This window comes from Nothobranchius furzeri, chromosome 14 (assembly GCF_043380555.1).
Source record: "Nothobranchius furzeri strain GRZ-AD chromosome 14, NfurGRZ-RIMD1, whole genome shotgun sequence".
Lineage (NCBI taxonomy): Eukaryota > Metazoa > Chordata > Actinopteri > Cyprinodontiformes > Nothobranchiidae > Nothobranchius > Nothobranchius furzeri.
In genome coordinates, this window is record NC_091754.1 from 55,831,026 (window position 1) to 55,845,384 (window position 14,359).

The 14,359-nt window shown below is 44.5% G+C and overlaps 1 protein-coding gene across 1 annotated transcript; it reads right to left on the minus strand.

The window, feature by feature from the left end:
- Positions 1 to 3,929: 3,929 nt before the first annotated feature.
- On the minus strand, positions 3,930 to 14,359 carry LOC129163915 (gap junction beta-6 protein). The gene is made up of 5 exons (XM_070544202.1): positions 13,514 to 14,359; positions 11,197 to 12,161; positions 9,021 to 9,173; positions 8,005 to 8,153; positions 3,930 to 7,920 (listed from the first exon to the last, which is right to left on the minus strand). The coding sequence occupies exons 2-5, from the start codon at positions 11,365 to 11,367 to the stop codon at positions 7,710 to 7,712; spliced, it is 684 nt and encodes a 227-aa protein (XP_070400303.1). The 5' UTR covers positions 11,368 to 12,161; positions 13,514 to 14,359; the 3' UTR covers positions 3,930 to 7,709.

A 14,359-nucleotide genomic window follows, 5' to 3' on the forward strand; every position in this document is an offset into this window, starting at 1 on the left:
CTCACATTCCTGACAAACCAAAATAAGGGAAAATCATCTAAAACAGGCTTAAAGTGTTTGGAAAGACAAAACTGCTCACAGTCGAGTGTCCTGAAGTGTTCAGGGTCAGAATAAGACTTACCCCGACTTCACACTGGAGGCATCAGCGGCGCAGAACGGCGGCGGAACGGTTTACTTGCGTTCTTTGCTCCGCGCCAGGGGTAGGGAACCCTGGTCCATCGAGGGCCGCTATCCAGCATATTTTAGTTTCAACCCTGCTTCAGCACACCTGATTTCAATCAGCAGGTGATTAACAGGCTTCCGCAGAGCCTGATGAGCTGCTGAACAGGTGAATCAACCATGGAATCAGAAGTGTTGGAGCAAAGACATGCAGGATACCGGCCCTCGAGGACCAGGGTTCCCCACTCCTGCTCTGCGCCAATCCACCCCGGGGGAGTCTCCGCTGCAGAGTGACTTTTCTACCGCTTTCCTTGCCAATCTCGCAAGATCACAAAATCAGTTGCCTCTGGAGTCCTACAGGACAACAAGACCTGATAGGACTCTTTCTTCAGCTTGACTGTATCTCTAACTGCTGGTGTCCACCAGCGGCTTCGGGGGTTGTCGCCATGACAGCCGCAGACGACCCTGTGGCCACAGCTCCAGGCCAGCAGCCTTGACAATGGAAGAACAAAACAGGGCACACTCAGACTCAGTGTCCCCCGCTTCCCTCGGAATGTTTTAGAAGTTATGTCGGAGGTGGGATTTGAAGCTCCTTCTGACAGGAGACTCTGATAGACGTTCCCAACAGACCCTCACAATACGTCAGGACCTATCCCCCCCACATGTAGGCAGAAAGAGACTACCTTCTCTTTCACCAGGGTAAACCCCAACGTACAGGCACCAAAATTGGGGGCAACTAGTGTTTTCACCCCTTCCAGGCTCCATGGGTGAAAGCCTAGCCACCATGCACTCGCCAGTGTACCCCACCTCCAAGCTTGGCTCCAGAGGGCAACCCAACCAGGGGCATAAATCCTCAGACAACTTAGCTCCTAGCTGGAGTCAGTCATTCATGCCTTCATTACCTCTCGCCTGGACTATGCAAATGCCCTCCTCGTTGGTGTTCCGGACTCTGCCCTGAATCGGCTGCAGGTTGTTCAGAACGCTGCTGCCAGGTTCTTGACGGGTACACACCGACGTAGCCACATTACCCCTGTCCTGGCACATCTTCACTGGCTCCCTGTCATTTTCAGAGTGCAGTTTAAGTTACTGACTTTTGTTTTTAAAGCACTAAATGACCTGGCACCTCCCTACCTCTCTGCCCTTCTCACTCCATATGTGCCCACCCGCACGTTGAGGTCGGCTGACCTTTTGCTGCTGTACACACCGCGGATGAGACTCAAATCGCGGGGGGATCGAGCATTTGTGCATGCTGCCCCAAAGCTATGGAACTCATTGCCCATTGGAGTTCGGCAGACTCCATCTCTGGCGGTTTTTAAATCTCGTTTAAAGACCCACTTTTACACTTTGGCTTTTAGACAGTGACTTGTTTTAGTGTTTCATTGTATCATTGTTTTAATGTGTTCTTAGTATTCATCATGGTTTATCTGCCTGTGATTGAGATTTTTATCCTTTGTTTTAGCTCCTTATAATGGTTGTGTTTTGTTTTAGCCTGTGCAGCACTTTGGGCAGCTCCCATGCTGCATTTTAAACGTGCTATATAAATAAACTATGCTATGCTATGCTATGCTATGCTATGCTAGTATCATTGGAGCATTCAAAAGGTGGTGACCACAGACCACTTCTCAGTTCCTATGCTTTCTGGCTGATGTTTGGGTCACTTTTGAATGCTGGCGCTGCTTCCACTCTAGTGGCAGGGCAGCTCATCCATGATGGCACTGTGGCAATAAGGTTTGCTGCATCTGTCAGTGTAGTGTCCAGAGTATGGGACGGGCCAGCACATCAGGAGATTGAGGAGACTGCAGGAGAGTAACAACACAGCCACTGGATCAGTACATCCGCCTTTGCTAAATGACGTTGAGCAAGCCACAAATGTGCATTTGTCTGCTCAAACGGTGAGAAACAGACTCCATAAGGGTGGTATGGGGGCTTGACGATCACAGGTGGAGGTTGTGCTTGCAGCCCTGCACTATATAAGATGTTTGGCATTTGCCAAGACACTTGGCAAGTTTGCCACTGGCGCCCTGTGCTCTTCACAGACAAAACTCTGTCATGCCTGTCATATGTGCTCAGTGTGACCCCTGCTGATAGGAACAGCTGTGGTCAACAGAACCTTTTCTACTGGAGCCGTCAGCAGCGCGAGTCGGCCGCGTCTCAGGAGCAGCATGTCGCGGCCTTTACGCGCCGGTTCTATTTTCTACGCGCGACGCCTCTGAAATGGGTCAAGTTCGACATTTTTGGGGAAGGAAAGACAGGAAATCGGACGCGGAAACGGAGCGAAGCTCCCGAGATTTTCAGAATAAAGAAACGTACTGCCTTCCGGTTGCTTTACTTTAAAAAAAAGTTACTAACTGTGCGGCCCCGTGAGAAGTTATCACCTAGCTAGCGGTCTCCTTTGTTTTTCAGGTCCGTATTGGCGATTATAAAACGGACAGAACATAAAACACAAACCTTTTGGAGCCATGTTGTAGTTTTCTCCTGCTTGTTGTTGTGTTTACTGACGAAGTCACTTGTGTGACTTCGTGCTCGGTCGGTGACAGCTGCTCCCCTGCTGCTTCGCGTCTCGTGGGAAGGGCCAAGCAGCAGTTTACGCGAGCAAGACGTGCTGCTGCAGTAACGTGCTGCTGACGGCTCCCGTGGAAAGAAGGGGTCACACTGAGCACATATGACAGACATGACAGAGTCTGGAGACACTGTGGAGATCGTTCTGCTGCCTGCAACATCCTCCAGTATAACCGGTTTGGCAGTGGGTCAGTAATGGAGTGGGGTGGCATTACTTTGGACATTGTGTCTTGCTCCATCCACCAACGCCATGTTGCATTACAGACTGTCCAGGAGTTGTTAGATGCTTTAGTCCAGGTCTGGGAGAAGATCTCCAAGAAGATCAACCACAACCTCATCAGGAGCATGCTCAGGTGTTACAGGGAGGTCATACAGGCACATGGAGACCACAGTCATTTGGACTTGATTTAAGGACATTACATCAAAGTTGGATCATCCTGTAGTGCTTTCCCACTTTAATTTTGAATGTGACTCAAAATCCAGAACTCCATGGGTTGAAAAATTAGATTTCCGTGGATGTTTGTGTGATTTTGTTGTCAGTACATTCCACCATGTAAAGAACAAATTCATAATTATTTCATTCACTCAGATCTAGGATGCCTTATTTTTGTGTTACTTTAATTCATTTGAGCAGCGTATTTTGAGTCCATTCTTCTACAACGACAGAGATTGTTCACAAGCTGAAGTTGATGCGACCCAGAACGCTGCAGGGTTCTACTACCCACTCCTCTGACTCGCTTCTAGTTCCTGAAGCAGGAATGCACTCACAAGGCATTCATTTATGCTTGAGACCACTGCAAATGTGGTGAAAAATAAACCAACAAAAACACGAGTGAACACGGTCTTTAAAAAAAGAATGGGTCAACAAATTTCTCTGGCCTGGCAACAGCTCAGGGTCCCCCGTTAGGAACTAGAGAATGCTACTGGGAAGAATATCTGGGTTTTCCTCATGAATACGGACAGTAGCCCCGTGAGAGACGGTTAGACAGAAAACCACAAATTATTCAAAGGGACTTTATGGACTTTTGAATTTTTATGCTCGCGATTGGCGCCCCAGTCCAAAAGCGTAATGGCAGCTTCAATAGTAGGCTCTTGCACGAGGTGCGCATGCTGTACGTGCACACTCCTTAACGAAAATAACAGCTGAGACCGTGTGTGTGTGTGTGGTGGTGGTGGTGGGGGGGGGGGGGGGGGGGACGACAGAGGGCAGGAGAACACGCAGCTAATTAATTAAATAATTTGGTTCTGTACCTTTCTCTTCAGCACAGCCGACAAAGGTTTATGATGGGTCAGTCCTCCTGCATGCTCAGATCATTCCCTTCCCTTGCTTGAAAAATTGTTCCAAAATGAAAGTTGAACCCACATCTTTTTTATCTGTGCCGTTCAGCGAGTCTCAAATACAAATTTGGGCATCTTACTGTACAAAAATATACCATCAATGTAAAAAATAAACTCTAAATGAACTATGTGCACACCCAGAATTGAACCCAGGTCTTCTGCATGAGAGTCCAACATCTTACAAGGTGAGCTACACTCTAGTAACATTCACAGTATCTGTCACTTTTATATCCTTGATGACAGCTGAAACAACGTCAATCCAAAGAACGGTTCGGAGCGAAAATGGCTATTTTGTTGCTAATTTGCAGGAAATATCTAGAAGAAAGTACTACAGAAAGTAGCTAAGGGTCCTCAGAAATGTAGCATGGTTCGTCACCAGGCGTTAGGAACAGTGGCGGCTGGCCAGTAGAGGGCGATAGGGCGCCGCCCTCCCAGTTTTCCCCAGTGTTTTTAATTTTTATTTAAAAAAATAAATAAATAAAATTAACAATAATCACATATTCTAAGTTAATTGTGTGTTTTGTAACAAAAACAAATCATATAAATAAATATATATATTGGTGAGAAGCTCTCTGCCGAGCGGTGGAGATGACAGAAAGGCTGTAGGCTGTGTTTCAATCGCCCAAACAGCACTGAAGCAGCCAGCCAATTGCTGACAAGAAACTCAAACAGTAGGAATGGGAATGTATCCAATCAGCGTCGACGTTGTTTCAGAAGCATGATGGGCGATAGAGCTACCGCCAAAGGCTTTCGTTGGTGTTCGGTAGAACTCGGCAGAGTCTCGACTACAGCACGTTTTTGGTCGTGACGCAGATGTAGAGACAATGAGCCTACAACCAGCATGGATACCGGATCTCAGCACCCACTGAATTCAGTTCGGTCTCTTCTCCAGTATCCGTTCGAGAGGAGAACTATGGTGGAAAAACTTAATGTCAAAGAGCTTGGACCAGATCAGCCCGACGTAAAGATAAGCCAGCAGGAGAAGGAGAGAGGTAAACTGTACACACGAGGCTTCTCCCGAAATTGGTACACCAGGAAGGCTTGGCTAGCTGGATGCAATCACGCTAATGCGTTATTTTGCTTTCCGTGTTTGTTATTCAAAACGGCTGGGACAGATAAGGCATGGATTGAGTCAGGAGTTACGGACATGAAACATTTTTCTGAGAAGGTGAAGAAACACGAGTTATACCGGGCACACATGGACAACACGGTGAAGCTAGTTATGCTAGGCAGAGCTAACATTGCCATGCAGCTAGAGACGAGGGACACAGGCTTGCAGTGAAGAAACACAATGAAGAAGTGGATCAGAACCGGCACATTTTGTCCAAGAGAGAGATGTCAACACAGTGTATGAGCACAAGGATGACCTCCTCAGATTTTTCCAGATGATCAGAGACTCGGATGACTTTGATCCAATCACTGAGACAGAGGCAGGAGGCTTTGTGAGAATGCTGGAGGAAGAAGATTTCGGCTTTCTGCTGGCATTGTGTCACAAGATCATGCCACATGTGGACATGCTGTTCAACCAGCTGCAGAAGAGGAACATTGACTCTGTCTACATCACAGGGGTCATCCAGAGCTTCACCAACAGCATGCAAAAGATCAGGTACATACTTGTTTATTTAATATTATTGTGATGAAATTCTCCAGTATGTTAGTTTCACAAACAGTAATGTGGATGTGGACCATTTATGGTCATGTTATTTTATGTGCAATTCAATGCAGTATTTTTCAACCTTGGTCCGCAAGGCAGTGTGCCAATAGTCAGACACACGTGGATTAATCCCTTTGTCCAATAATGTAAGACAGGAAATAAAAGAGCTGTGCTTAATTCAGGAAATAGTGAAGTTGTGCACAAAGCTCAGAAAGCACAAGTTTGTTTAAAAAAAAAAAGCACAGCCCCACCAAAAATATTTTTCACCAGCCGCCACTGGTTAGGAACAGCGACAAAGTGGCAATGCCTCTCTCTCTCTGCTGCTAAAGCTACGAATGGCAAATGCTCCGGGCGATGCCTGAGCGTGAACGCGCATGAAGCATCCTGCTCGACCCGAGCAGCTCTCTTTTTCTGTGATTTTACAGAAAAACAGGCAATCTCAGTAAAAATGCCAGGGCTCATTCTACAGGACCAGGGCATTGCAGGAGAATGTATGAAGAAGACATTTATTATTTCTATACATGTTTTGGCTGTCAAACTTTCATAATGTCCCTTTAAATGACCTGTTGGTACCAGACTTCCTGCCTTATCAGGGTTCAGGCTGCTACTGGTGGTTTAATGGTGTAGGGGAGATGGACCTGGCCCACTTGGGACTCCTGAGCCTGGTTTAAAACACCTGAGTATCGTTGCTGATCATGTCCATCCCTTTATGACCAAAATGACCCATCTTCTGATGGCTACTTCCAGGATATCGCTCCATGACACAAAGCTCAAATCAAACATGGAGTTCACTAGATTCCAGCAACCCCCACAGTCACCAGGTAGTTGTTCATTTTCCCATACTCTACACTGTCCACTCAGTTTCATAAAAAATGTACTCGATAATATGGTCTGGTGTTTTATGCTTTTGTGATTTCAAAATAAGAGCATTATTTTAATATCTACAATTCTATTAAACAAAGAATTAAGCAGTGAAATAATGTTTTCTATAGTTAAAAGCTGTTCTGTAGCTATAATAAAAATTTGAATTTTTTTTAGAATATTTTAATAAAAAGCTATATATAAATAAAAATAATACCTCCATGGGGCGATCAGAGGTGTGCAAAATGAATGTGTAGTTTCTGCTTTAAAAGCTATATTTAAAAAGATAAATTATCACATTTTTATTCTGCTGGGCACGACACTGTTTTTGTTTACATCTACCAGTCACTAGATTGCACCGTTGCTCTAAAAAGTCCGCTCAGCAAGGCAAGGTTGGGACGGCGTAAAATGGCAGACTTGACAAGTCGAGCAGCTGATTCTGAGCCCAGAATATGTTCTAACGGTAAATACTGTTGTAAAATAAACTTATTAATAGAAATTAGTCCTTATCTTGTACGGTTTGTCTCTGAACACGATGCTGGAATGTGTCAGCAGTAAACCAACACCCAACGGCTGGAAAATTAAGTTAGTCCTCCTGTTGCAATACCACCGTTGAAGACCAGAGTTCGCCTGTGTGTTCGCCAGTGTCGATGTTCCATTTTCAACCTTTAATGCTGTTTCAGTGCTGTTCAGTAGACGCCACTGTGGCTCCAAACTGCATTATTGTTCTTTGCACGTTTCCCCTCCATTTTATCCTAATGTGCAGCTGTTCAGTGAAGATTTTTAACAAATGATTCCATGTCAAACTTAACACATCTTAGGAAAATTCCTTCTTCACTCCTGTTGCACGTCAACATCTTGGGTTTCATACAATATTCCCTCTTTTTGGAAATATATTTACATTCATGGGACATTTACAAATTTTTCAGTCGTCTCTCAGATGTTCAGGTTGACTCGGTGGATATCTGGTTCGTTCTAATCCCGATTTTCTTCTTGCTGCTCCTTGAATTTTCTTTAGCATTCACAGATTTTCCTTATACATGAATTTGCACACTTTGAGCTGAAACTCAAAGGCACATGTAAAATGCGTTTTTAAAATGGAAAGGGGAGGGGGGGTCACCTGACTGATTAACAACCTCTACCTAGTGAGAGCCTTGGCGATAAGATAAGCGACCTCAGCCATATTGAGGACCATGCAGATGGAAGAAGCGGTGGCCAGCAAAACAGTGAAGATAGCTTTCTCTGTGGGGCGGGAGATAAAATAGTCCACCAGGTTGGGGCATGGCCATTGGTTGCACTGCACCAGCCGGGGCATCTGAAAACCATTGTACACCACATACAAGGCGTACCTGGGGAGACAAAAACCCACCATGTGCATACACCTAAACCAGTATTAGGAAAAAGTGAGGGGTAATCTGAATCCCAGGTCTTACATGAATCCACCTTCAAACAGAAGCCTGACCACCAGGCTGCAGATGTATGTCCACCAGAGGGCGCCAGTGACAAGCAGCTTCCTCTCCTTCAGTGTCTCTAATTCTTCCTCTTGTCCCTTGTTGCCAAGGAAACCAGCTCGACCTGAACTCTGTCACACCGGATTGCATGAAACAACAAAATAAAATGATTTTATTTCACAGCTAAATGAAAATACACAACACACTGAGATAAAGAATACAAGACAGAATAGTAAAAGCCAGGAATGTTCTGAATAAAGATCCCAATGTGACCAACGGCTCACTTACACAATAAGCTCTCACTGTTGTGGCTTCCTGAACCACGTTTTTAAAATTGGGGGCTCGTCCGGGATTGTTCGACAAGTTGGGTTTTTTTGTCTTTAAATAGTATGTTTAACAATAAGGGCCTTGTTCAGTTGGCTAATCTAGTCAGGGTCATTTTTGTAGGATGTTGTGTGCCTCTTGAAGGAGACGGCTTTTGTGGCCTCCAAGGTTCATCAAAGAGCAGATGTTGGTTAGATTTTCAGAAGCAGAGCTGCATTGGTCTTTGGTTATTCTGTGCGGGGTTATGATTTACTGTCCACATTTGAACTTTCTACTCACAACTTTCTTCCATGAATTCCAATTGGAACCAACTTCTATGAGACTGAAGATGACACAGTGCCAACGTTTTGCTGATTAAAACAGTGCGAAGACATTAGGTAGAAAAGTTTAACCTGCTGCCAGTGGCTTATTATGGGTCACTGTGGTAACCACAACCACAAAAATCCTATTGTTGTGAGTCTGTTTTTTTTATTTTTTATCATTTTTATTTGAAGAAAAAGTGGCAATGATCAAAGGGCAAATTTTGATGTATGTTTTGTACGATTTTTACAGGTGAGGTTGTATTTACCTCAACATCTAGTGGCAATCATCTTATTATTTAATGAGGTCACCAATGCATTCAATTTGGCAAAATCCTTAGTTTCAGGGTTTGTTTAAGAAAACAGCAAACACACCTGAATAAGCCGTCTCTTGTCGCCACGGTTACGATAAGCCACATACATTGAGACCAGGAGTGTTGGTGTGGAGACGAAGACAAGCTGAAGACTCCAGAGGCGGATATGGGAGACAGGAAAGAACTGGTCATAGCAGACGTTCTCACAGCCGGGCTGGGGGAACAAAAGGTAGGATCATTCTGAGTTCAAATAAAAATTCTCACCTGAATTAGTTTCTGTTCATCAGTTTTGTGTGAATAAACTAGGCTGCTACCAGGGGGCGATGTAGATGACAATGGCTTATGATCTCTAAGCTGAATATTAAACTTAAGGTTTACAATAACTTTTGTGTAATTGTTATTATAACAAATATACAATAGGTGTATTGGTAATGTTGCTAGCATATCCGTAGCGTTACCTTTTTTCATATTTTATCTGTTTTGGCTTATCACCTAACTTCGCTATAAGTCTGGTTGCATGTGTACGCACCTAAAACGGGGTTTTGTCCAACATAAATCATGCATGTGCAATCACAGTGAGAAGCAGGGGCTGGCTTAAGGGATATTTTCCAAAGACATTGATGTTACGGAACCATGTGCTGACTATAGACAATCAGGATGTTTATGTCAGATTTATTAGAAATAAAATCAACGAATGAGCATTTGGTTGGGCTTTCATATTTGCTTTTATTGAATAGACATAAAGAGATCATGTAGCTTTGATTCAATAAATATCAAAGATGCAATGAAATGAAATTAGGAACGAAAAGAACATTCACGTTCAGTGCTGTGAAATCTTAAAACACCAATGGTGTCGCTCAACTAGAGATTTTGTACCACTCATCTTTAAAAAATTGTTTTAATTCAGTTTTCCACCAGGAACCGTCTGTTTAAGGTCTTCAGGATTTTCTTCTGGCGCAGGTGTCTGCAACTGTTACATACCAAAGAGCCGTTTTCCCTTCAGTCTACCTGCAAAAAACTTGTTTAGAGCTGCAACTAAAAGAGATGTTTTCATTTTAGATACTTTAGAAGACAATTAGGGCCACTAAAAACTTCTCTTTTTCCTTAGAATAATGTGAGAAAGATTTCTCCTCATCTATAAATATCTACTATAAGAGATTTGATGTAAATGAAAAACACTTTTCTGTTATTATGTTTAGGCTGGGCCAATCACAGAGCTCTATGTTTGTGGACAGATGCTGGGTGGCCTTGGCACCAGCGCTGCAACGGAGAAAAACTACAATAATGGCGGAGGCTCAGGAGTGAAATGGTAAATGGTAAATGGCCTGTATTTGATATAGCGCCTTCTAGGGTCCTGGAACCCCCCAAGGTGCTTTACAACACAATCAGTCATTCACCCATTCACACACATTCACACCCTGGTGGTGATGAGCTACGATGTAGCCACAGCTGCCCTGGGGCGCACTGACAGAGGCGAGGCTGCCGAGCACTGGCGCCACCGGTCCCTCCGACCACCACCAGCAGGCAACGTGGGTTAAGTGTCTTGCCCAAGGACACAACGACAGCGACAGACTGAGCGGGGCTCGAACCTGCAACCTTCCGATTACGGGGCGAGCACTTAACTCCTGTGCCACCGTCGCCATGGGTGAATAACTGAAATGGCTTCAGCATCAACTTTTGACTATCTCCCAGGCTCATCCACCAGACATACAAGCCTCACGCAACGTTTGCGAAGCATCGTGTGCAGCATTTAGCTCGTGTTAGAGTGGATGGGTGCGTTTCCACCGGCCGCCACCGGCCGTGAATCGTTATATTTGGAAGCGTCCCAGGAGCATGAGAATGCGTCGCTCGTACTTGGAGTTTATTTTTATGTGCTACACTTCCAGAACAGTCACACTCCACAGTTCAGATCAGGTTAGACAGGAAGTAAAACATTTAAGTAATGTAAAACATTGGCAAACTTTCAAAATAAAAGTCTTGCAGATTTCCAGTAGCTTGATAACCTGATATGTAATTTCCCTGCTCTGATTGGTCCTAGCGCTGTCCGATTGTCAAACTGTCAATTTGAAAGACCGCACCACACACACATGACTCAACTCTGTATGAGGGTTGTGGGTTACACATAAAGTCATGAATTCAAACGTGATGCACGTCTTACACATACTTTATACAGCTGGTGAATTTTACAGTACCCACTTAGCAGGAGTAGAAGCAGATTTGTGATGCTAGTGCCCTACCTGTAGCGTGTTACAGGTGAAATCAGATTGCTCGTCCCCCCAGACGCTCTCCGCAGCAACAATAAGAACCATGACTTGGAAAATAAACAGCACAGAGAGCCAGATTTTGCCCAGAGAAGTGGAGTGACGGTTCACCCTGACCAGCTGAGCGTACAGAGCCGGCCAAGACATCTGGATGGTGCAGACAGAAACCAGAGTTAGTCACAACCATCTTGTTATCCCGAACGCCCCCAATTAGATCTTTTTAGCCAACGTTTTGACATATTTTGAGTCAGATGTTCTAAAAAAATAACCTTCTACAGCAGGTGTGGAAACAAAATTTAGCATAAGGATTTTGCGGTAAACAGTGTAATTTAAGACATTTTCAGCAGAAAAAGATTAAAGCTTCCGTTGGAACAAAAGACGAGTCAGAAAGAGGAAGAAAAGGAATGAGAGGAGAGGAGGATGGTTGATGGCCCATAGCCAACATTCATGAGAACATCTGAAGAACCTCTCTGCCCACTGGGCTGAGCCCACTGTTGTAAAAACACACTGAACTCACTGTAAAAGCCCCCTCCACTTTCACCATTCACAATCAGAGGACAGTTTATTTTGTTATTCACTCATCTGAATCACACGGATTAAACTAAACTTACACCGGGGGAAAAGCTAGAATATGGGTGCAAGCTGGTCCCTAAAAGTCAAAAAAATGATAAGTAATCAAGTAAGTATACTTAGAGTGCAAAGTATTTAAAGTAAGTAATTTAAACCGAATAGTATTTTATTTAAATAAATATCTCTTACCTTGTATTCAGAGAGTCACTTCTAGATATGGAAAAACAGGAAAAGGAAACATTTTCAATCTTTTGTCATATTTCTTTAAGAAGGAATCTGATTGGTGCAGCACTGAAACCCAAATCTGCAGCTTCTGCATGAATTTCCCCCTTAGACGGTGAAGCCAGCTGGGATTTAAATTGGATGACTTCCTGTGAAGCATTTCAAAATAAAGATCAGTGCTACATTTGGGAAACACACACAGACAGGAGTATTAAATACATTCATTAGTAAAATTTTACTAATATGCTCACAAAGAGTTATCAGAGTTTGAAATTGTGAGTCGCAAGTTTTTTTTTAAATCCACTGAAACTCGCCTTCAGAGTTAGCATACACTACCTCAACTACAGAACACGTTACGGCAGTGGTTGAATGTAAAAAAAATCAAGGGTGTAGGAATGAGTTTAATATTGGGGGGACCAGGCCCAGCACTGGTCCCCCCAAAATAAAAAAAAATATCTGCTGGCGGTATTTTCTTTTAGAGAGGGGGGCAATCATCAATATATTTGTTCTACAAAATGCAATTGTAAAGGGAAACAAACCTTTTGAATGCCAACTTTTTAACTTTCCTAGGCATGAGAGCGGGGGGAGGGGGAGGGGTGTTGGCTGTGCACGTGAACCTTTTAGCCTCCACAAACTTAAGGTTGGTTTATGCTTGGCGCGTCCGCGAGGTTTGTATGGCTCCACGCGGCGAAATTGCGTCATTTTAACAACCACGCCCCTCCACCGTGTCTCCGCACGGCCCAAAATTTTCGCAGCGCACAACTAGGAAAATTTCTAACCATACGGACGGTCGTACACGGAAAAACCTGGCAGACTGGCAAGAACTAGTACGGCAGAGGTTCGTAAATACAGACATTTGTATGATTCAGCTCTCAAAGATCACTGTGATCAACATGTTAATAATTCTTGGAGAGAAATAGCTCGCACTGTCGGAAAAGATGAGGATGCTGTTAAAAATGCTGGAATGCCATGTTGTAAACAGTCATTTTTACTTCTACTATGGTGTAGTGTTGGATGCATGCCGTAGAGCTCCATGCTGACCCCTACAGTTTGGGAGAATATTGGCTCACCGCAGAGACAAGCCGCATGAACCATAAACGCTGCGAGTTGTGAAGCGCGTTCCATCCGCGAGCCGCATCACCAAACGGAAAGTGAATGCGTCAAGCATAAACCAAGCTTTACCATGAGAGTGGGTGAGGTGCGCATGTCTCACGCTCAATGCGTGAGTGTTGGCAGCCCTGTCTTTGTTCAGTGTCAAACAAGGGCCATGCCAAACTGTCATGATCTCGAATGAGTGGCTCTTAAGCAAACACGGCACACTCGGGACTCAGAAACAAGTTTTTCTTAAAACTGATTATTTTCTTCTGGACCAGAGGAATCGAGAGACCAAGGGGAGACGAGGATTCTAGGAGGATCTTCACTGGAAAAGGCAGGAATGGTAAGTATATGTAGAACCGAACTGAACATCCTTTAGCATGATTTACTGGAATCGATAACTCACTGGAGCTGCGGAGGGACCGGTCCTGAGAGAGAGGAGAGTATTCAGGGTGGTTGAAGGTTGTGCGAGCTGCGCGGTGGGTTAGTGGTGTTTTCTTTCCACAGGAGAGCTGAGCGGCTTGGCAGAATCCAGTGCTGGAGCTATTGCAGCGGCGGAGAGAGGAGTGGCCACACCCATGGAGATGGATGTCCAAACCAGTGAAGACGTGGAGAAAAGAACTTGAATGTATGGACCGATGAGGAACTTCCTGGGTCTTCAAAGATGCGGAAGGGGTTGCTGCGAGGAACATAGAATCACAGGTGATTGATTACCTGGCACGAAGGGAAGCACGACTAAAGAGCGCGTGGTCAGTTTACCACTCCATAAACAGAATCAGCTGACGTACGTCTGGTGGCTCCCCTCCTCCTAAATACTGCTGCCTTGATGAGGTAGTTGGCTCCAGCTGGGACCACTCAGCACCTGGGAAGGGAGAGAAACATCTCCACCTGCTGGATCCTGCCACCAAACAAATGGTTAAGAAAAACATTAGCCTGGGTAAAAGTGCAAAAATATGTTTTTCCTCCTATTTGCAGTCACAGATTGCTTACAAATTGACTTCTTGTCTAGTAAGTCGAGTGGATATGAGGAACAGCAACATGATCAAGTCTGCTGTGAACCATTGACAAAACTAGCATTAGCACCCTAGCACTACCATACAACTTAGCTAACCAAAATATCGTTTTGATAAGGAGCACCAGTGGTTCCAGTCTGAGCTTCCCCCACCTTTGTCTCAAAGGCTGACCCAGAGTCACCTTTGGAGGAAGCTCATTTCAGCTGCTTGCAGAGGTGTGACCATGTCACTGCTTTGCA